Genomic DNA, 22,467 nt, shown 5'->3' on the forward strand with positions numbered 1-22,467 from the left:
GCTAGATAATAGCTAATAAGATAATTAGAATAGTTAACACCTATAGAGTGCTAACTGTTTGTTGGGCACTGACTTAGGCTTTTTGCATGAGTAATTTTTTAAGTCCCCCTAGTAATCTTAAGAGACCAAAACTAACGTATGCCCATTTTAGACATGTGGGAAGTAAGGCTTATAGAGAATAGGTAAAATAGTCCTAGTTAATTGTTCTTAATCAATAGGACTTAAGAGCCCTAGCTCTCCATCTTAAACACTCAGAATAAGTTCACCCCTTTTTGGTTCTAAGGTCTCATAGTAACTTCTTGAGGGGTTTTATTAATTTTTAATTATTTTAAATAGTTTATTGTCAAGTTGGTTTCCATATAACACCCAGTGCTCATCTTCACAAGTGCCCTCCTCCATGCCCGTCACTCCCCCTTCCACTCCCCCCACCCCCATCAGCCCTCAGTTTGTTCTCGGCATTCAAGAGTCTCTCATGGTTTGCCTCCCTCACTCTCCCACACTATTTTTCCCCTTCTTCTCCCCCTTGGTCCTCCGTTAAGTTCCTCCTAATCCTCCTATACGTGCAAACATATGGTATCTGTCCTTCTCTGATTGACTTATTTCGCTAAGCATAACACCCCTTGAGGGGTTTTATAATGGAGTTACTTTGGGCTGTAATCCATTGGACCTTTGACAACACAAGACATATGCTCACTGAACCCTATTTTCTTCCTTTCTAATAACACCATGTAATAACATAATTATTTGTGTAATACTTACCTCCTCAACTAGATTTAAAGACCATATGGTCAGGGACTGTGACTGTCTTTTCTACTATGTTGTCCGCCCCTACACACCAGAAATATTGAACGCATATTTATTGCATAGATGACTAAAATAAGGAGTCTCAGAACTACTTATAGAACAATCTGCATTTGCACAAAGAAACCGGTTCAATGTGATTTTATTTTTTCTTCCTCCATCCTATTTTTCCTGACTCCCCCACTATACAGGTTATTCATTACCTTTATAATTTAAGCGAAATCACTTCCTAACTTCTTTTCTTGACCTGAACTTGAGTGCAGATCTCAATGAACAAAAACTAGGAACATTTTTTTTCACAAAATGTTTGTCTTCACTTCTGTTCAACATTTCTTAATCCTTTTTTCTCCCATGTAACTGGCTATACAGAACATTTCAGTAGAGTTCTTAACAGCGTGAATGATTTGATTCTGCTACAAAATCTATCCATTGGCCCATGGGACCTATGCCCCTGGCTTCCCTTCAAACCACACTCATAATGTAATTCCCCTCACTTGTTTTGATGTACACCACCATTCCCAAAACTATTAATCCCAATGGTCATTATCATGCTAGTAACATTTATAAAGAACTCTAAAGCTCTCTCTATAGAAAATATAGCCTGTAAGCAGGTTAGAGCAGGCACCGTATAACAGATGAAGACATTGAGGCTTGGAGAGGGTGAGTGATTAGCACTATATTCTGGGACTAGTGAGGGGTGGACCCCAGTCTTAAGGCCAGCAGGGCCTTAGCTACTAACTCCACCTTCCACCTTCCAACACTGTACCTCCCTGTGTCCCTGTCTCCACTTTCAACTGAAATCTTTTTCTTTTTTCTTTTTTTTTGGTGATAGTAGGGAGGAGGAGATTGGTCAGAAATGACTTTCCACAAAACAGTTTGACAATTTGACACTAAGTGTGTCTGGAGGAGAATGAGAAATGAAGGTGTCAGCCATAAAAGATTTGAACTTGAGATTCAGGAGTAAAGCTCAATAGAGCTCACTGGGAGTCCCAAGCTGTGGATGGGTGCTTTGTTCTTGGTCAGAGTCAGGGTTGAGTTTCTCTAGCCTTTAGAGATCTACTGTAAACTTTATAGTCAGGCCTCAAAGGTTCAGCTCCTGGTGACAAATGGGTTATTAACATTGCTAGATGGTGATAAACCACACTAACAATTAACTCTTAAACTGCAAAAATGGCCAAAGAAAAGTGAACCCCACTGAGGCTAGAAGCTCAACACCCCTATAGGGAAACCCAGTGAGGCAATTCTTGCTCGCTGTACAGTCAGGCCGGGACCAGAGCCTTGCTGAAACATGAAGACGTCACTGTTCTATTTTAGGCTCGGCCTAGGCCAGCTAGAGCTATCCTAAAATGTGTCTCCTCTACCCTTCCATTCTGATAGCCACTCTTGCCAATAACCACTTTCAGGGGCCAGCCTCCCCAGGCCACCAGCCTGGCCCTCCATGCCTGGCAACACACCTGTTTGGCCTCATCTTGCCCAGAAAGTTGTCCCCATTCCTTTCTGTGCTTGATCTTAGCGTCTAGAGGGAGGTGGTTTTGTTTTTTGAAGTACAGTAACTTTCTTTTTTCCATTGTAAAACCAATAAATGCTCAGTACAAAAAATTTAGAAAATATAAATATGCAGACACTAAAGACCAATCATTATCACCTAAAAGGACCATCACTGAATTTTTAGTGAATCTTCTTCCAGGCTTTCTTCTATGCATTTTTAAAGATCATATTGCAGCAAATTTCACATCCTGCATTTTTCATTTAGCATAGTAATGCAAACATTTTCTTGTGCTAATAAAATATTTTTAGGGGCGCCTGGGTGGTTCAGCCAGTTAAGCATCCGACTCTTGATTTCAGCTCAGGTCATGATCCCAAGGTTGTAGGATCAAGCCCCATATTAGGCTCCATGCTGAGTGTGGAGCCTTCTTATGATTCTCTCTCTCTCTCTCTCTCTCTCTCTCTCTCTCCCCCTCTCTCTCCCTCCCTCCCTCCCTCCCTCCTTCCCTCCTCTTTCCCTCTGTCCTTCTGCCCCTCTCCCCTGTTCACGTGTGCTGTCTCTCTCTAAAATAAAACTTAAAACTTCTTAAAATATAATTTTAAATGGTTACATAATCCATCATATTGATGAATCTTAAATTGGTTCTCCTATTAGTTTTTTTTTTTAATGATTATAATGGCTAGAATCAATATTTTTATACTTAAACCTAATTCCAAATGTCTGTATATTTCTTTTAGATAGATTATTATATATATATATATTTTTTTTAATATTTATTTTTGATAGAGAGAGGGAGAGCATGAGTAAGGCAGGACAAAGAGGGAGGGAGACAAGAAGAAGGCTCCAGGCTCAGAGCTGACAGCACAGAGTCTGACGTGGGGCTTGAACTCACTAACTGTGAAATCATGACCTGAGCCAAGGTCAGAGCTTAACCAACTGAGCCACCCAGGTGTCCTTAGATAGATTATTAAAAGTAAGATTATTAGGGGGCACCTGGTCAGCTCAGTCAGCAGAGCATGTGACCCTTGATTTGAGGATTGTGAGTTCAAGTCCCACGTTGGGTGTAGAGGTTACTTACGTAAACAAAACTTAAAAAAAAAAAAAAAAGAAGTAGGGTTATCAGGTCTTGACTTCTTGACTTGGGACTCTTGATTCTTTATATGGAAGAAAAGCAGTTCCTTGTAAACTTTTTAGTATTTTGGTATGGGCAATGGGACAATACGTGGCACAGACCAGTGACATAATAAATGTGTATAAATGAATGGACTTAATCCTATTTGGAGTATTTGGATTTTAGAAGAGGGGATTTGTCAACAAATACATCTTAAATTGGTAACAATCTAAGCAGCAATACTTATAATATTGAAGAAATAAAAATTGTAAATGCAGGACTGTCAAGGAAGGAAATTTTTCTAAAACCATTAATTAACTCTGTGAAGACCATAGTCTACTATGATCAAAGTAACCAACTCTTAAGAGCCTTCCCAGCCTGTCAGTCAATTGCAATGAGCCTGTCATCATGCCATGGCCTGGGAACAGATGCACAAAACATGGAGTCTGTCCTCAACAAGTCCATGAGCTTATGGGCAGACAGCTCATCCAGACAACATACAAATAACATTTGAAAGGCAGAGCTGAGCCACAAGCTCAGTGAAAGAAGTAATTGGCTCTTCCTGAGGAAGCCTCCTTGGGAAGGAATTTGGGGGCTGGCTCTTGAGTGTGGATATGTGAAGAAAGCATTCCAAACAGATGCACATGCAAAGAGCCATTCTTCCTAATTCCTCAGAACCATAGGCTACTAATATCCCCTTCTGCACCCCAGGCACTACTCTACCCTGTTGGTCATTTAAACCTTAGTGAGAAAGAATTATTCTGACTTTCCTGAGTGCAGAATTTGATAAAGAGAAAGGGGACAGAGCCTGAGAACTGAAGATACTTGAGACCAGAAAGGGCAAGGGAGAATACTGTAAGGGAAAGAGGTATGCAGAGGGGAAGCAGGGGGCCCAAGACAGGACCACTGAGCGGTACAATTGGGACAAGGAGGTTATGCGTGCAGAATACAATGTGTCCCCAGAGGTGTGCAGCGAGGCAACCGTAGGTTCCAAATACCAAAACCTCAGCAGTGAAGGGAGGCATGGCTTGGCCCTCGGTGAAGCTCTCCTACCATGATCCACTATTTCTCAGTTCTCTTCCAAAAGTTCTCCAGGGAAGGTTAGTCTGCTCTGTTTACAGTTGTTTCAATAAAATAGCCCTTAGTATACAGCCCAGAGCAATTGTTGGGCCATTTCTCTCTCCTGGATAGAGGGCAGTGAAGCTGGTTGCTAATAGCCTTGTAAGTCCTGACTCCCATCTGTCTCTAACCTCATCTTGTATTGCCTCATCTCTGTCTGTCTCTCTCTGTCTCTGTCTCTCTCTCTCTCTCTCACACACACCTCCATGATACTCACCTCCTTTCTGCTCCTTAAATGTGTCCCTAACTTAGGACCTTATCTGTCTGCCGAGAACTCTTCCCCAAGATCTTTTTAAGGTTGGCTCCTTCCCATCAGAGGTCAGCTCCTCAGAGTGGCTGCGCCTGACCACCTCACCTGTGCAGCTTCATGCTTTGAAAGTACCTCTTACTCACTGAAGTTACTTCAGTAACTGTGCCCTTTGATCCCTGTGGACTGCCCCAGTGGAATGTAAGCTTTATGAGGTCAGGCACTGGATCTGTTTTGTTCGCTGCCTGGAACAGTGCCTGCCTTAACAGTAGGTGCTCAGTACAAATCTACTGGGTAAATGAATAATCCACTTTGGAGACCCAGTTATTCAAGTTTATGCCCTGAGCTCCTTTGCCTACAGTAGTTCCAACGTGTTTGTTGGATTGAATTACCCTGAAAATCATTTTTGATCCAATCGTCTTTTTCAGACAAGACAACCTCAGCTCTTGCGAATTTTCCTTCCCGTTCCCCTCTCCAAGTCCACATCCCCACACCCCACGAGTCGTGAATAAGGTCTGTGTAGGCCCCATTGGTCGTCCCATCTCCACTAGCAAAGCATGCAAATGACTTCATTTTCTTTCTCTTTTCAAAACCCATGAAATCAGTTCTGTTGCATTTTGAACCAATGTGAGTGGTACATTTCCTTCTACTTCCCCTGCTGTCTCTGTGTGAAGGCTGAGAGGGAGAGGAATGAGCGGGCCGGGTGCATCCACAGCAGGGAGACTGTGGGAAGCTGCTGTCAGGGGGCGGGAGACCAGGAAAGGACGTCAGGGGTGGGTGAGCACGCCTAGCAGAAGCCACGCAAACTCATTTGTCTATTCTCTAGGCCTCCAAAAACGACCCAAGCCAGGCAGAGACCCTAGTCCTGCTAACCCCTCTAGGAAATAAGGGACGGTTGGGTCATTTCAGTAGGACAGGCCATATGAAGGCAGCAAGGTGTAGCGGAAGGACACACACCCACACAGCAGACAGAATTCTGCCCCAAATCTGGCGTGTGCTAGCTATGTGGAGCCTTGGCTCCTTATTCAACCTCTCTTAGCCTCCATTTCCTCCTGGATAAAATGGGCCCAAGAGTATCTACTTGGAAAGACTAATGGCCTTTATTGCTTGAATTATGTATAAAACATCTAGCATGAGGCTGGCATGTGATAGGTGCTCTATAAATATTTGCTATTATTAAGCTGAGTTGAGGTATAGGGAAAATAAGTAAAGCATGTGTATGTTTACCTAATAAGTGAAAAATGAAATCTAATTAGCTGTGTTTTTCCATTTTATTTTTTTAAATGTTTTTGAGACTGAGAGTGTGAGTGGGGGGAGGGGCAGAGAGAGTGGGGACAGAGGATCCCAAGTGGCTCCGTGCAGACTACAGAGAGCCCAGTGTGGATCTCGAGCTCACCAGCCTCCGGATCATGACCTGAGCTGAATGAAGTCCAATGTCCAACCGACTGGGTCACCCACGTGCCTTGTGCTTTTCCACCTTCAAAGTCAAAGCTGTGTTTATAGATGTCAAATATCCAGGAAGGTGCAAAACGGATCCAAAGCTTTACTCAACTGACAACACTGAATTGTCAAAAAATTAGGCTTCACTGGAGTTTTTGTTAAAATAAGCAACTATTTGTCATTGCACTTACTTTCCATCATGATTTTCCTTCTTGTCATAGGATGGTGATTCTAGAGTTGGAAACTGATTTCTTTGGGGCCGCATCAAAGAATTGTCAGGTCCCCAGTTACTTTGTCATCGGTATTGGCACCATCCTATGAATTCTTGTTATTTAAATCTTGCTTAGAACCAGTCAAGTCAGTTGACTTGAATGAAGTACCGCTATTGAGCTTAACCAACTGAAATTAATTACTTTAATTTCCTAGGATGGATTAATTCACAAAAGCATAAGGCAAAGTTATTTCACAGAGTTCCATAGCTGCCGTGCACTGATTAATTTAAAATGCCTGAAGTCAATTTTTAAAAATTATTTGCCTTAGTAAAACTTTACCCAAGCCCAAGGAGACACAGCTTTGATTCCATTTTCAAGAAGATTTCAATAAGATTTTTGTTTTAAAGTCCCAAAGAATGTATTCTTCTGATTCCTTACAGTTTCATGAGAGGATGGTGGTCTTGCCTCCCTTCCTCCCTTTCATGGATCTGTAAAAAAGAGCATCCCCTTTGTACAAAGTAAAATCAGAAAGGATTGGCACACAGAGCAGTTCTCATGGCTGTGACGGGCGTTCTCTGAGTGACAGGCACAGATCCCTGTCAGAGCTACTGCACGCTCACACCACCAAATGAGATGCAGTGTCCCCACTTTGAGACATAGCAAACTACGGTATCAAAAAGAATAAGAAGACCAATATAGAGGTTGAAGAATAAAGATGAATTGAAACCAGAACTCAAGCCTGACTAATCATTAGCTACCGATAACAGCTCTCCTGTGAATAGGATAGAGAGCAGATGTGAATAGCCTTGTAAGTCCTGGCACCCATCCCTGGACCACCTCTATTCCATTTTCACAGCCACCAGGATGGTTTTTTACCTGTTACTCTGTCTATCTAGCTATTGAACCATCTAGCTATCTATTTTGGAGAAAGAGCGCAAGCAGGGGAGAGAACAGAGAGGGGAGAGAGAGAATCTTAAGCAGGCTGCACACTCAGTGCACAGCCTGATGCGTAACTTGATCCCATAACCCTGGGATCAGGACCTGAGCTGAAATCAAGAGTCTGATACTCAACCAACTGAGCCACCCACATGCCCTTCTCTATATTCTGAAGAGAAAGAACATTCGTCAACCTCAAAGCCAGTTACTACCTCTTGATGCATCCTAGCAGCTCCTGGGTAAACATTTGCTGAATTAGAAAATTAAAAGAAGGCAAACAAACAAAAACCAATATTCTGGGAATGTGAGGGTATTTACAGATAAAATGAAATTAAATGATACAGGGATGTTGGCTTCAAGGGGTCCAGTTTTCCCCCCTTTTTGTTTCATTTCTGGGTCTGCTGTTCACTCACTACATTTCTGATTTGTCAACTGTGACTTCAGAATTACTCTTATCCCTGCGAGAAACAAATTTGACGCCTAGAGTTCAGTGTTTGGGTACAGTTCTTTTTATTCTTAGCCTTATGGTATCCAGTCAAAAGACTCTTCTGAAGTTACTGAAGTCAGGGTTTTTTTTTTTTGTCCCCAGAGATACGGTGGCATATGGTTTGCCACTCATTTGTAATAAGTTACATTCATTTCTCACAGTGTGCATATCATCTTGCGTTCCTCTGACATCCTGGTAGATTTTTCTTTAATTTGCGTGGAGTAAAACTCACTTTTTGTGTTCTCACAGTTGTATGGATTTTGATAATTTCAGTCAGGCCACCACAGTGTACCATACAGAACATTTCAATAACCCCCCAAATTCTCTCATACTGCCTCTTTGCAGTCCTCTCCACCCACCTCCAACCCCAGTAATTACTCATGTTTTCTGTCCTTATAGTCTTTTCCAGAATGTTCTATAAGTAGACTCAGACAATACGTAGCTTTGGAAGCCTAGCTGCTTTCATTTAGCAAAATTCATTTAAAATGCATTCCTGTTATTGTGTGAGTCATGAATCAGTAGTTCATTTCTTTTTATTGTTAAATAATCTTCCACTGGGTGAATGTTCCCTCGTTGGTTTATCCATTCATCAGTTGACAGGTATCTGGGTGGTTTCTAGTTTGGGGTGATTATAAATAAAGCTTCTATAAACATTTGCCCCTACCTGTTTGTATGAACATAAGTTTTCAGTTCACCTGGGTGAATACCTAGGAGCAGAATTGTGGAGTCATTTGGTACAGATATATTTAACTTTGTAAGAAACTATCAAAGTGATTTCTAAAGAGGGCTGTTTCATTTTGCATTTCTGCCAGCAACACATCTTTGTCAATACCTGGCATTGTGTTCGTTTTTAGTTTTGTGTGTATCTTATACATTCTAACAAGTGTGTAGTGGTATCTCATTATGGTTTTAATTTGTTTTCCCCCAACGTCTGAGGATGCTGAGCATTTTTTTTGTGTGCTTGTTTGCCATCCAGATATCTTCTTTGGTCAAGTGGTGTTCGGTACTTTGTCCACCTTTCTGTGGGTTTTTGTAGATCTTTTCTTTCCATCTGCAGTTTGTCTTTTCATTTTTCCTAATGATTTCTTTCATGGAGCAAGAGGTTTACATTTTTATAAAGCCCAATTTTTCAGTTTTATAACAGATCATCCTTTTGGTACCGAAAAACTCTTGCCAATCTAAAGTTTCAGAGATTTTTCTCATTTTTTTCTCCTAAAAGTTTTGTAGTTTTATGTTTAGATGTATGATCCATTTTAATTTTTTTAAGGTGTGAGGCTTATAACATTATTCATTTTCTTATATATAACAATTGCTCCAGCACAATTGCTTGCAAGGACTATCCTTTCTCCAGTGAATTATCTTTGTACCTTTGTCAAAAATCAGTTGACTATATTTGTGTGGGGCTATTTCTAGCCTGTTTATTCTGCTCCACTTACCGTCTATTCTGTTCCATTTATATGTGCTTCATTCCTTTTAACCACACGACTTTGATTACTTTAGCTTTATGTTAAATTTTGAAATCAGGTAATATGAGTCATCCCAACTTTGTTCTGCTTTTTAAAATTATTTCAAGGTGCACCTGGGTGGCAGTCGATGGGCATCCAACCCTTAAAATCAGCTCAGGTCATGATCCCAGGGTCGTGGGATTGGGCCTCACATTGGGCTCTGAGCTGAATGCGGAGCCTGCTTGCGATTCTCTCTCCCTCCTTCTGTCCCTCTCCCCTCCTCGTGTTCTCCCCCAACCCGTCTCTCAAATTAAAAAAAAAATTGTTTTGCATAATTCCAGTTTCTTCATCTTGCCTTATATGTTTTAGAATCATCCTGATATCTATAAAACAAATTTATAAGATATGAATTAGGATTATATTTACCTCAAAGATCAAATTGACAGAAATTGACATCTTTACAATGTCTTGCAAGCCATCAACATGGAATATCTCTCCATTTATTTAGGTCCTCTTTCGTTTTGTCATTTTTAGCATATAGATACTGTCCATGTTTTCATAGATTTGTAAATAAGTATCTCATTTTTAGGCTGCTATTGAAAATAGTGTTTTTTTTAAATCTCAAATTCCAATTGTTCATTGCTAGGAATACACTTGACTTTTATATATTGACCTTATATCCTCAAACTTGCTACACTCACGTATTAGTTCTAGGAGGTTTTTTGGTAAATTCTCTAGGATTTTCCTACACAGACAATCATGTGGTCTACAACGAGAGACAGTTTTATTTATTCCTTTCAAATCTGCATGCTTTTCGTTTCTTTTTAATGCCTTATTGCACAATGATGTTGAGTAGGCCAATTGAATCTCAATGGTCAATCTAAACACAAAACATTTGGGACCAAAATAATATCTAACTCTGCAAGTTCGCATCGAGGAAGTAAAAAAGGCTCTACAGACTTAGTCATTTGAACATTCATTTATTCAGTGAAATATTTACTTGTACCTTGTTGTGCAAAATGTTATGTTATAAAGCCAAACACAAATCAGGCTTGGATCCTACCAAGTACTTTGTAATTGAGGAAAGGTAATATGACACGAACGATAGTTACTACCTACAAATAAGAAGTCTGATCAAAGAACAGCAGAGAACGTAGAAGCAGACCAGGTAGGAAGACATTGGGCAGAGGGTCTGACCTGGTAGTAGCTACAGGGAAGTCAGGATGTAGGTGGTTTAAAACGCCGAGCTGGTGGGAAGAAAGAGTAAGATTAAGACTGAACATGGGGCCCCTCGGTGGCTCAGTCAGTTAAGCATCCAACTTTGGCTCGGGTCATGATCTCACAACTCATGAGTTTGAGCCCCACGATGGGCTCTGCACTGACAGCTCAGGGTCTGGAGCTGCTTCAGATTCTGTGCATCTCCCTCTCTCTGTCCCTCCCCCGCTCTCACTCTTTCTCTCTCTCTCTCTCTCAATGCTCCAGGCTCCGAGACTGTAAATACCAGAGGGCAGGACTTAGTGGGAGGGTGAGGGGGAGAAGAGGAAAGGTATGAGTGGGGATAGAATGCATCCTGCTAAGCAGGTTCCTAAGCTCCAGCCTCTTGTGAGGTTAGGAGAGGCAGCTCTAACACCTATATTTGTTTTTTTTTTAAAAAAAAAGAGTGAAAGGCCTCAATATCTACTGTGTCCCTCCACTCGGGGAGAGCATAAAAACTCATATTACGGAAGAGGGAACCGGTATGAGGTGAAAGGAGATGCCCAGGACCACAGCCTGAATTCAAACCTGTGTCTGTGTGATAACAGCTTGCACTCAGACAGCCTTTACCATGTGCCAAGCACTGCCTTAAATGCTTTAATCCTCACAACCACCCTGTGAGGTAGTTGCTATTATTATCACCAGTAACAGATGGGGCACGGAGAGATTCCATAACTTTCCCAGGGTTTCACCCATAGGGCGCGGTAGAGACACTTGTGCTGTGTATCATACCCCACCACTGTGCTGTGCTGGCCAGTGTTGCCCAGTAAACCACAGAGCCTCCCTGGCCAACAGGAGGGAAACGAGCAAGCGGCAATGCAGCGTTCAGCCGCAGCCAGCAGTGGTATCAGAGGGCCCTCGGGGAGCATCCCTGAACACCTACCGTGCACCCAGCGCTGTGCTGCGTGTTGCAAGTAGCAGATGCATTAGACACAGTCCCGACCCCCACAGAGCTGTCTGGAAGGAGAAACAACCTTGTGCAGAATGAGTGTAACATGCACGGTGATACATGGCAGCCTGACAGCAGATGTGAAAGACACGAACACACAGAGAAAACGGGCATTAATTTTCCATTCCTCTGTCAAGGAAAGCGAAAGGCAAACTAATGTGTTATGGCTGAGAGCATTTACTTCTGAGTAAGAGCACATCTAAATATCAGCCTCCCTTTAGTTGGGTGCATGCCTCAGTCTCCATCGTGTTGCTGACTTTGTTTTCTCTTGAGAAAGCAACAGATTCACCCGCAGTAAACAGAACTGAAAGGATGTGGAGCAGGGAGCCTCTACCTCACATGCTTTCTTGTTTCATTTTGCCTTTGAAAGCTGCATAGCTCATTACAGTGGAAACTAATCATAGCTCTTGTTGCAAAGTGGATGCCCGGGAAACCTTTACCTTTGTTTCACCATGTGGAATGTCTTTGAAACTAAATCATCACCACTAGATGAAGAAAACTTTGAAACATTTTGATTTTCTCTTCTTAGCTTTGGAAAGGGCAAGTATGTGTATGATATTCTCATAAGATAGTATGACGATGCGGTTGTGAGGAGAGGTATGATCCCAAATGAAATTTAGAAGGGGCAGAGTGGGTTCTACCCTTTGGGGGAGCCGGCTTCCTTGACACAGCTTCCCCCCCCCCCCACCTCTCCTTCATTCATTCTCCTCTCTATCTCCCTCAGACATTTAGTCCTTTATTTCTTGATCTGTTCCTTCAAATCTCTCCAAAGTGATGTAAGAAAAATCTCTTGAATCTCTTGAATCTCTTCCACACTAAGGTGTGAATGACTGGCAGTAGTTTATAGCCAGGCCTTTCAAATTAGGGCAGCAGAGAATGCCCAGGGGCACCCAGTAAAGCCATGGGACCAACGTGGCACATCTCTGAGACAACAGACTTGCTTGAAGATTTAGGGAGGAAACCTCATTTTGTATTAAGACAAACACAAAAATATGAAATGGAATATGCAATTGTTGAATGAATAAATCACATTAAAGTAAATTGTTATACAAGAAATATTGTGCATGAGACAAGCCACTTGTTGCTAAGGCCCCAGAGCCCCAAGGCTGGCAAATCCTCTCCTCTCTCCTCTTCCCCAGAGGGTAAACACTGCATCCCCACCCCTGCAAGTGGGTGGATGAAGCCTGTAATGTAAAACCTCGGAGACCAGAATTTTTGTCCAAGCAGAGATAACGCAAGCAGTGGGCCCGAGTTTGGAAGTAAATCCAGTAAGGGCCTAAGAAATCTTTTTTAACTTACTAAAATTAAACAAATAGAGATACCAGAACCTTAACACTTTCAACAACATTATACATATTTTTAAATAGTAGCAGTCGGGTTTTACATATTTAATTTTGCTTTCAAATATTTTTCAGGAATGTCTTCCCTCCCAGTTTGAAAGAGATGCTTGCAAACCCACATTATTTTGTGGCAGATGAATGCCCAAAGGCATTTTTAAACAACCTTTATCTTTAATCTGTATCCAAGATTCTTGATGACTAGACCCTCACCCCTACCCCCACAACACCCCCACCCCCCAGCCCCACCGCCCCAGCAGTCTGGTGAAGCCTACAGACTCCTCTGAACAAAACCTTTAAATACATAACATAAAATACACAGGATTCCAATTAAATTGAAATACAGTTCAAAATACCTAAAATCCAAACTTGTAACCTAGTAAAACAGTTCTTTATTAGTATATTAAATAACCAGCTCTAGGGGCAGGTGGAATTACCACCATTTCCAAGGAGGAGGAGTGTAGATGGTGATTACAAATAATTTTCTGAGCTCTCTGAAGCAAGCGTGATGGGGACAGAAACATGCCTATAATTTCTGTTGGCGGCACAGTCACAGGGAACGTAGGTCCTTCTGTGGTTTCTTGCCTATATTTGTACTTGCAAGAGATGCGAAGTTTCAGTAAGAAGTTGGTGAAAAACAAAAATGTACTTTTTCCATTCCAAGTTCATGAACCTCCAAATTATGTGCCCCTGAGATAAAGGTTCTAGAGTCCTCTGATTTAAAACTCTGACTTCTTGATTTTCAGCTATTCTGATGTCTTGGGGTCCTTGAGACAGTAAAACCAAGATAACTTTTATTTAAGCAGTACCTAGGCCTGGGTGAGCATGTGTCAGCCCCCACCACACCCCGGTTTGTATGGCCCTATCCGCACCTTATATCACATCTCCATCTCTCCCTCCCGGTGATCCCAGAAGAACTGTTCAAAATGCCTTAGACCCACACGACGTCTCCAGACTGCCTTTGCCAACAAAGTGCCAGCTTCTCCTTTGTCTGCTTTATCTATCTTTATCCCCTGCTTCCCACTTTTCTAATGATTCTGGCAAAATGACTCACAATTTGCATATAATAGATTCAGGATGGTTGCAGTGTCTAAGCACGAAGTCTGAGCACAAAGAGGATCGATCCTAAGGTCGGGGAAGCAAGGTGGGTCTTGCAAGTCACGGAGGTGGCCTCCTACGAGCTTCGGCACCAGAACCAGAACCCTACTAGGGTCCGTCCTGAAGACCCCATTTTTCCTAGGAAGTAAGGGCAGAAAGCAACTAACATTTATTGAACACCGAAACATGCTGGCGCTGGTGCTGCATTTGTACTTTCTCACTTAATCATCAAAAATAAAAAAGTGGGCTATTAATATCTGCACATATGACTGAGGAGAGAGACTGAAAAAGGCTAAGTACCCTGTGCAAGGTCACCCGCAGCTTGTAAGCATGGTTCCGCACCTCCCCTTTCTCGGGCCACCAACCCGACTCCCTCCCCAGTGCCACCAGAATGAGTGTTGCAGGCTTCACAGCAATCCCACAGCAGAGCAGAACAGGAAAGGGCGTTTCTCTCTTCTCCTGGGTCTGGATCTCTCTGCAGCCTTCAACACTGCAGCCCACTCATGCCCTCCTGAAACCGCCTTCACCTTTGGCTTTTACACCAATACTTTCCCATTCTACATCTCTGCCACTCCTTCTCAGTCTCCTTTGTCAATGTACTTCCTCTCTGCCACCCATAATGATGGAGCTTCTCAGGGCTGGGCCCCCTTCTCTGACTGAACACTCTCCCTTGGCAGCTGGACCCAGCCCATGGCACCTCTTCCCTTCCATACCCGGAACACCCTCTCCCTACTCTGAGCTCCAGGCAACTAGCTTGGATATCTCATGCAAATCTCTTTGCTCAAATCCACAGAAGTGAGTCAGACCCTTCTGTTTCTTAAATGAACCCTACTTCAGTGAAAAGCACCTCTCTTCACCCAGCTGCCACAGTTAGAAATCTCAGAATGGCCCATTATTTCTCCTTCTCTTTCACCCTATTATTTAATCAAACACCAAGTCCTCCAGAGTTTGCCTGCTAAGAATTTCTGGAAACTTCCACATTCTCCTATCTCTGCTCAGTTGGAATTTGAGGTACCATAATTTCTCATCAGGATTAACAAAGTAGCCTCCTAGCTCCTCTTCTTGCCTTCCTTTCAACCCATTTCCTCTAAGTTTTCCAGTAGTTTTCCATAACTCTGTCCTATTAAGTCTAGAATTGGTAACATAATCTAACCTGTGAGACCCTATTTGATATCTTCCTGTGATCCCCATGGCTCACCAGGATTCACAAGCTCTCTACTCTTCCACTGCCTTGTACTTCTTTTAGTGCTTCAATTACCTAGGCTTCCTCCAGCCTCTGAGCATCTGCACGCTCTGTTCACTCTGCTTAGAATGCTAAATCCTGTTCTTTTCATCAAGTTACTTTCTATTTTTCTTTTGGATCTCAGGTTGGATCCATGGAAAATGTTTGGAAAAATCCAGGTTAGATTCCCTAGAAAAGCTTTTCCTAATGATCCAGACCAGGTCAGCTTCCCAACATCCCAATTTTATACTTAGGGCATGGTGTGCTTTTATTTAGTATTATAATCAGATAATTAAATCACTTTAATATCTGTTTCCCTTTCTATTATGTGAGTTCCATCAGAATAGCAACCATCTTGATACTCAGCCCATTCCTACCTCTAATGCAAGGCTTGGTATATAGTTGAAACTTGGTGTATCACTATTGAACTAATTAATTAATTATAGAGAAGTCTCTTCTTGCCACTCTTCTTTAGACCTTTCTAGAATCTATAGGTCGGCAGGTGATTTTGTATATTCAGTGAACATAAGAATCTAGCCGGAATTTACAACTGACAAATGGCTGAAACCATTAAATCAAAGCATCTGATAGAACCCTGTTCTACTTTGTTGCTACGTAAGTGAAACTAGGAATGAAACAAAGTTGGGGCTCCTAGGAGGCTCTGTCTGTTAAGCGCCGGACTTCAGCTAAGGTCATGATCTCATGGTTTATAAGTTGAAGCCCCAGGTCAAGCCCCAGGTCAGGCTCTGTGCTGACAGCCTGGACCCTGCTTCAGATTCTGTGTCTCCCCCTCTCTCTGCCCCTCCCCTACTCATGCTCTGTCTCTCTCTCTCTCTCAAAAATAAATAAAACATTAACCATGGAAAGACCCTCCTTAAAAACCCTTCCTCAGTTAAAAAAAAAAAAAAAAAAAGGAATGAAACAAAGTTTCATTTCACTGCATGACAACGTCTGTCATCAAAATGCATGGCTACATCAATTTTGTGCCTGGTGGTTTCCAAATGAGTCATTACTCACTTATCAGCAGTAATGAACGATGCCCTCCTAAGAAAGTGTTGTTACCATTTGCAGTCACCTTCACGGCTGTCAAAATGTGTGTGCTTGTACAACCACCAAAACCAGCTGACTGACAGACACAACTTTGGCTTCGGGTTCTTCAAGAAAGGTTAAATGTACATTCCTTTAAAAACAACATTCCACACCCCAGATTTGACTAGTAAGTTTCAGGTGAGGCACCGCAGAATAGCAGGCTGTGCTTCAAATGGTTCAGGACGGTGTTCCAATAGGTGAGCCCATGCCGGACAGAATGACCTGAGCGCACGAAAACAGGTCAAACCAAACTCACGTGCTTTTAGTCATCTCCTTATCCCAGGTGATGTGCTGCTTTCCTGGCCAAATGCAAGGTGCATATTTTAGCCAGCTACACCTCTTTGCGGAACAGTTTACAACTGTGAATGATGTCACAGTGTATTCAGACACGTGTATTCAGCAGCAAACAATTTAACACCAGACATTTGGGCTGCTGATCTTCCTTTCTTAACATCTGTGATTTGTAAAGCAACGGCAGCCTGAGAGCGGCTTCCGATACTGCGCCTAAGCAACACCCCCCCCCCCCCCCATTTCAGTTCTCACCGCTCCGTTTTTGCCTTAAAATCAAAAAGAGCCTGATGGAGGCTTCACAAAATGCCACTAGGAATCCTAGTTAACGCCTCTGTCACAGAACTAACCACTGGCCTAAAGTAAGTTCAGGTCTGCGTTCACGGAGGGGACAGTCCTGCCTACAGGAAAGAAAAAAAAAAAAAAGAGAGAGAGAAAGCTATGCAATCGTGGTGTTCTCAAGAAGCCGTATGCCTTTTCCAGATAACTCTTTCCTGAAGCTTTGATCTCAGATTTAGGGTTTCCAACATTTGACTGACAAAGCTAAGTGTCCTATGCCCCCATATTGATGTCATTCATTTCTAATATTAGCAGCAGAGCGGCCCAGGTTCACCTGGGAAAGAGGAGCTTTTATTTTGAGTTGAACAGGAGCAGATTCTAAAAATGAACACGGTGAGACTTCCTTCTGGCATATCTGACACAGATAAAATAGGTAAACCAGTGTGATGAGACTATTTTGAATCGAAAGGGAAAGGAATTCAATCTAATTAGAAAGTGGACGTGCTCACAGAATGTTTATGTAGCCTCAATTCTGCGAACGCTGAGGGATTAGGAAATAAAATGAAATTCTGTAAAGTTGTTTTGTTGCTTAAAGTCATGCAAGATCATGAGGTAGTCATGAAAACTCTGTATGTGGGGTGAAGAATGTTCTGTGATAGCTGTTATAGCCTAGCACGATATGTAAACCTGACCATTATTTGGTGGGATGGCCACACAAATAAGCTTTGATAATATTGTCTGTACTCCCTGGATCAAATATGTCCAGGATTTGGGCTTCCCAGCCGAGCTGGAATGGATCAGAATAAGTGGACAATTGCAACATCTCCGTTCTGTAATCACAGAAATTGTGTTGGAATTCTGTGAGCTGAATTGGAGGGAATTGATTCCTTCCACCTTCTACATCCGCAGAATGAGAAGTATCATCATGTGTTAAGAATGCCTTACAGGGTGGAGTGCCTGGGTGACTCAGGTGGTTAAGTGTCCAGCTGCGTTTGGCTCAGGCCATGATCTCACAGTTCGTGAGTTTGAGCCCCGCGTTGGGCTCTGTGCTGACAGCGTCAGATTCTGTGTCTCCCTCCCTTTGCCCTCCCCCCATCTCAAAAATAAATAAAACATTTTTCAAAATTTAAAAAAAAACGTCTTAGAGAGTAGGAGTCTCACAGAGACCCACCCCTGGACAAAGTAAGGGCAGTGGATTTAGAGACAAGACATGGCTAATGACAGAAAATGTCTCTCACTTTAAAAACAACCACCTGAGTTGTATAACCATTCCCTCCAGAGAGTGAAGACATTTAGAGAGAGCTGAAGGAAATAAAAACACCAAAGTTCAATGCGTGATCTATCAACTCTGGATCAACATTTGTAATGGAACTTTTCATATAGCACAAAATCTTCTAAGGCCTTCATTCCAGAAAAGCTGGCCTGAGTGTTTAAACATCAATGGCAAGAAAGTGGGCCACATTTAGTGCTTGCTACTTTGCAGGGTTTTTTTGCTGGCAATTCTTGTTTTTCAAGTTTGATCTTCCAAACCCATAGCAGAGTGATCATTATCTTCCTAAGTCATGGCGGTAAGAAAAATAGGACAAGTCTCCCCACCTTGGTGCTGGGATGTTACTCAGTAAGTACCCAGTGACATGACCTTGCCTTCTTTGAGTTTGTCATAACAATGTCTTGCTCTGCATAGTTTTCTCCCTTTTGTTGTCAGAAGCATGGAAAGATTACAATTAAGTGGAAATTCTTACTGAAAATTTTTTCCCCGTGACATTCACATAGTTACCTTGAATACAGGTCTGAGATGGCCCTCCATATTCTCCCAAAGGCATGCAGGGAGGACACACCCTACTGTACTGTAGTTACCTGGTTGCTTTTCTGTGCCCCTCAGAAAAGGTAGGGATAGAGAACTCCCCGAAGGTAGAAAAGCAGAATGGGTTCCCCTCTGTATCCCCAAGAGTGGCACATCGCCTGGAATGTGGTAACCTCTCAGTAAGTTCTTCTTGATGCATCAGTATTGAGTATCTCTACTTGGAAGACTGTTAGTCACATACAGAATTGACTCTTGAACAGTGCGAGGGGTAAGGGCACAGACCCCCTGCGCAGTTGAAATCCATGTATAATCTTTGAGTCCCCAAAAATGTAGCTGCTAATAGCCTGTTGTTGACTGGAAGTCTTGCAGATAACATAAGCAGTCAGCACGTATTTTGTATATTACATGTATGACATACTGTATCTTTACAACAAAGTGAGTTAGAGAAAAGAAGATGTTATTTAAAAAATCATAAGGAAGAGGGGCGCCTGGGTGGCTTAGTCGGTTAAGCGTCCGACTTTCGCTTAGGTCATGATCTCGCGGTTCGTGGGTTCGGGCCCCGCGTCGGGCCTGTGCTGACAGCCAGCTCAGAGCCTGGAGCCTGTTTCAGTCTGTGACTCCCTCTCTCTCTGACCCTCCCCTGCTCACGCTCTCTCTCTCTCTCTCTCTCTCCTAGAAATAAATAAAACATTAAAAAAAAAAAATTAAAAAAAAAAAACTGAAAAAAAAAATCATAAGGAAGAGAAAATATATTTATTGTACTGTATTTACTTTTACAAAATCGATGTATAATGGACCCATGCAATACAAATCTGCATCGTTCAAGGGTCTACTGTACTTATTTTTTTTACTTTTTATGTTTTTATTTTTTGATGTTTATTACATACATATACGTATATACAGATACGTATCTGTATATACGTATATGTATACGTTTTTTCTACTTTTTATGTTTTTATTTTTAATGTTTATTATATACATATACAGATACGTATCTATATACATATATGTATACGTATCTGTGTACGTATAAGTAGACTTTTTTGTTTTGGTGTAGTCTTTTTTATTCTCCCTACTATAGAGCTTTTGTTCTATATTTTTATTTTTTAAAATCAGTAGGCCTTTAGACTAAAAAATCTTCTAATTTTATATCCTGTGGTTCTCTGAGAAACTACTCAAAGGATAATTTCTTACGCAAATTGCCTTCATGGGAGAAGTCCAGTTATTTTTCTCCTATTCAGTGATTCAAAGTGTTTTTCACACACTCGTTTATGCAATAGTTTCCCTCCAGGTGGACTCACCCACTTCAAATGGAAAAATGTAGCACTAGGTCTGTGAGAGGGGGGCAGAGTCAGAAAGCACCAAAAATAATTATGCTTTGCATTTGTCTGCTCTTCAACACCTTAGCATGCGTTACTGCGTTCCGATCCCACAGATGTGAGGCTAGGTGAATGGCCCAGGCATTAATATCTCATTTTACCGGTGAAGAAATTGAACCCCAGAGGTTACCTGGTTAATTTCAGCAATAGGTCAGAGACCCAGGTCTTTCAGCTCCTTACAGTGTGTTGCACTTTGGACTATGCTATGAAACTAAATGTGTTGCTTAGGCGGCATTTTATAGACAGGGATAATAAACAGAAGAAAGAAATAGATGCGAAAATGAGAGCACTAAAGAAGCCAAATTCTAAAGAAGCCTCTAAAGAAGCCAAACTGTGGGAGAATCAAGAGAGCACTTGGAAGAACTGAGCTGTGTGGCAGTTGGAAAAATCTGTGCTATCTTGTTGGGGGTAGAAGCAGGTGGGAGGTGGGGGAGGATTGTGTTCTCCTAAGAGCATCTGATCAGAGAGCAAGGGGTGCACATTTCTACCGTGATCAATTATTTAAGCTTCACCTCCTCACATTAGACCCCTACAAGATTCTATGAGGCGTTCTTTCTCTGAGAATTTGATCTATTCTAGGACAGCTGTTCTGCAGAATGGTAGGAAGATGGGATGGGTGTGGGTCTCCACGGAATACCTTAGAATGAAGACTAGAGTGCTTAGTTCTTTCTCTATGTAGAGAGTGAAAATGTACTCCCTCTTTCTGATAAGCTTTTAGGGATGAAAAGCAAAGGGATTGATAAAGGAAACAATAATCATTTAAAAGGGACTATCTGATCTTTTAAAAAAATTTTCTAAACAGTTTATTTTGAGAGGGAAGGGGAACAAGCAGGGGGGAGGGAAAGGAGGAGAGTGAGAGCGAGAGAGCGAGAGCGTGAGAGAGAGAGAGAGAGAGAGAGAATCCCAAGCAGGCTCTGCATTGTCAGTGCAAAGCCTGATGCAGGGCTCGATCTCATGGACTGTGAGATCATGACCTGAGCCAAAATCAGAGTTAGATGCTTAATTGACTGAGCCTCCCAGATGCCCCAGTATCTCACCTTCTTGTAGAATTTTATGGAGCCTTTCATAAAGACATAATATGGTCCCCAACTTCTGATGGTTTGAGTTACGTTTCTTTTTTTTTTTTTTTTAATTTTGTGATGGTGCGAAAGGCGTGTGCTTTCAGTAGAAACCATACTTCAGACTTTGAATTTGGATGTTTTCCCAGGCAGGTAACACATGTTAGGACACTGTCTCATGACGCTGGGCAGGAGGCTGCAGCTCCCGGGCAGCCCTGCAATCCGGAGGGCAAAGAGCCAGTACACCTGCAATCATTGCAGACCCTTTCAACCATTCTTCTTCTTTCTTCTTTCTTCTTCTTTTCTTCCCCCTCCTCCCCCTCCCTCTCTTCCTCCTCTTCCTCCTCCCTCTTCCCCCCTTCCTCCCCCTCTTCCTCCTCCTCCACTTCCCCCTCTTCCTCCTCCCCTGCCTCTCCTCCTTCCCCTCCTCTTCCTCTTCCCTCTCTTCTTACCCCTCATCTTACCCTTCCTCTTCCTTCTTTCCTTCCTCCTCTTTCTCCTCCTCCTTTTTCTTTTTTAGTTTCTGTACAGTAGTCAAAAAGTTACACGAAATAGTCAACACTATTATAAAATAGGATTTGCATTAGATAATTTTGCCCAGTTATAGGCTAATATAAGTGTTCTGAGCATGTTTAAGAGAGTCTAGGCTAAGCTGTGATGTTTGCTGGGTTAGGTGAATTCAATGCATTTTCATCTTAGGATATTTTCAACTTTATTGGGCTTCTCAGGACATAAACCCATCATAAGTCCAGAGGTATCTGTAAGTTAGCTTAAATAGCCTAAAGGATCATTTTGAGTTTGTTCTTCTAATAATCCCCAACCATTAGTAATAATACTCTGTTTTAGAAGTCAGTTTGTTAGTTGCTCAGCCAAGAAATACTTGTTTAGGGTCCACTGTGTGTCAGGCTCTGTGGATAAACGATAAATGAATTATGAATGACTGGATGGTGGGTAAAATAAAAAAATTTTGCCCTCAAGGAACTCACATTATAGAAAGAGAGAGAAAGAAACTAGATTTGTAAACAAATTAGCGAAGAAGATCATTTTGTGGGGGACTGAAAAGCTGCATTTTGTGGGGGACATGTTCATCCTGTGCTGGACCCAAGCACATTTCGAGCCTCCTCGCACCCAAATGGAGGTGCGAGACTCTTCCCAAGCCCACAAACCTGCACCTGCAGTTCTGTCTCTACCACAACTCTCGTCCAAAACAATGCCAAAAGTGAGATACAGGATTCAGAGTTAAGTGTATATAGTTTCACCTGAGAAAGTCATGACCGTGATTTGCTTTATTTTTATTCTAGGAATCTTGGAAAATCAGGACTCAGAGTTTCTTGCTTGGGTCTTGGTAAGTACCATGGGTATCGTGTGGGGATGGACTGGGCGGTGGGAGACTGGGAAGAACAAACACCAAAGGAGTGATGGGAAT

General features: G+C 42.2%; 1 protein-coding gene across 1 annotated transcript in view; it reads left to right on the forward strand.

Annotated features, from left to right (window-relative positions):
- Positions 1–22,467, forward strand: part of KCNAB1 (potassium voltage-gated channel subfamily A member regulatory beta subunit 1) — a 190,908-nt gene that overhangs the window by 39,171 nt on the left and 129,270 nt on the right. The window contains exon 4 of the mRNA XM_039236026.1: positions 22,343–22,386. Within this exon, the coding sequence (XP_039091957.1) occupies positions 22,343–22,386 (44 nt within the window). The remainder of the gene's footprint in view (positions 1–22,342; positions 22,387–22,467) is intronic.

This window comes from Hyaena hyaena, unplaced genomic scaffold, assembly GCF_003009895.1.
Source record: "Hyaena hyaena isolate Hyena2069 unplaced genomic scaffold, ASM300989v1 scaffold_105, whole genome shotgun sequence".
In the NCBI taxonomy this organism is placed as follows: domain Eukaryota; kingdom Metazoa; phylum Chordata; class Mammalia; order Carnivora; family Hyaenidae; genus Hyaena; species Hyaena hyaena.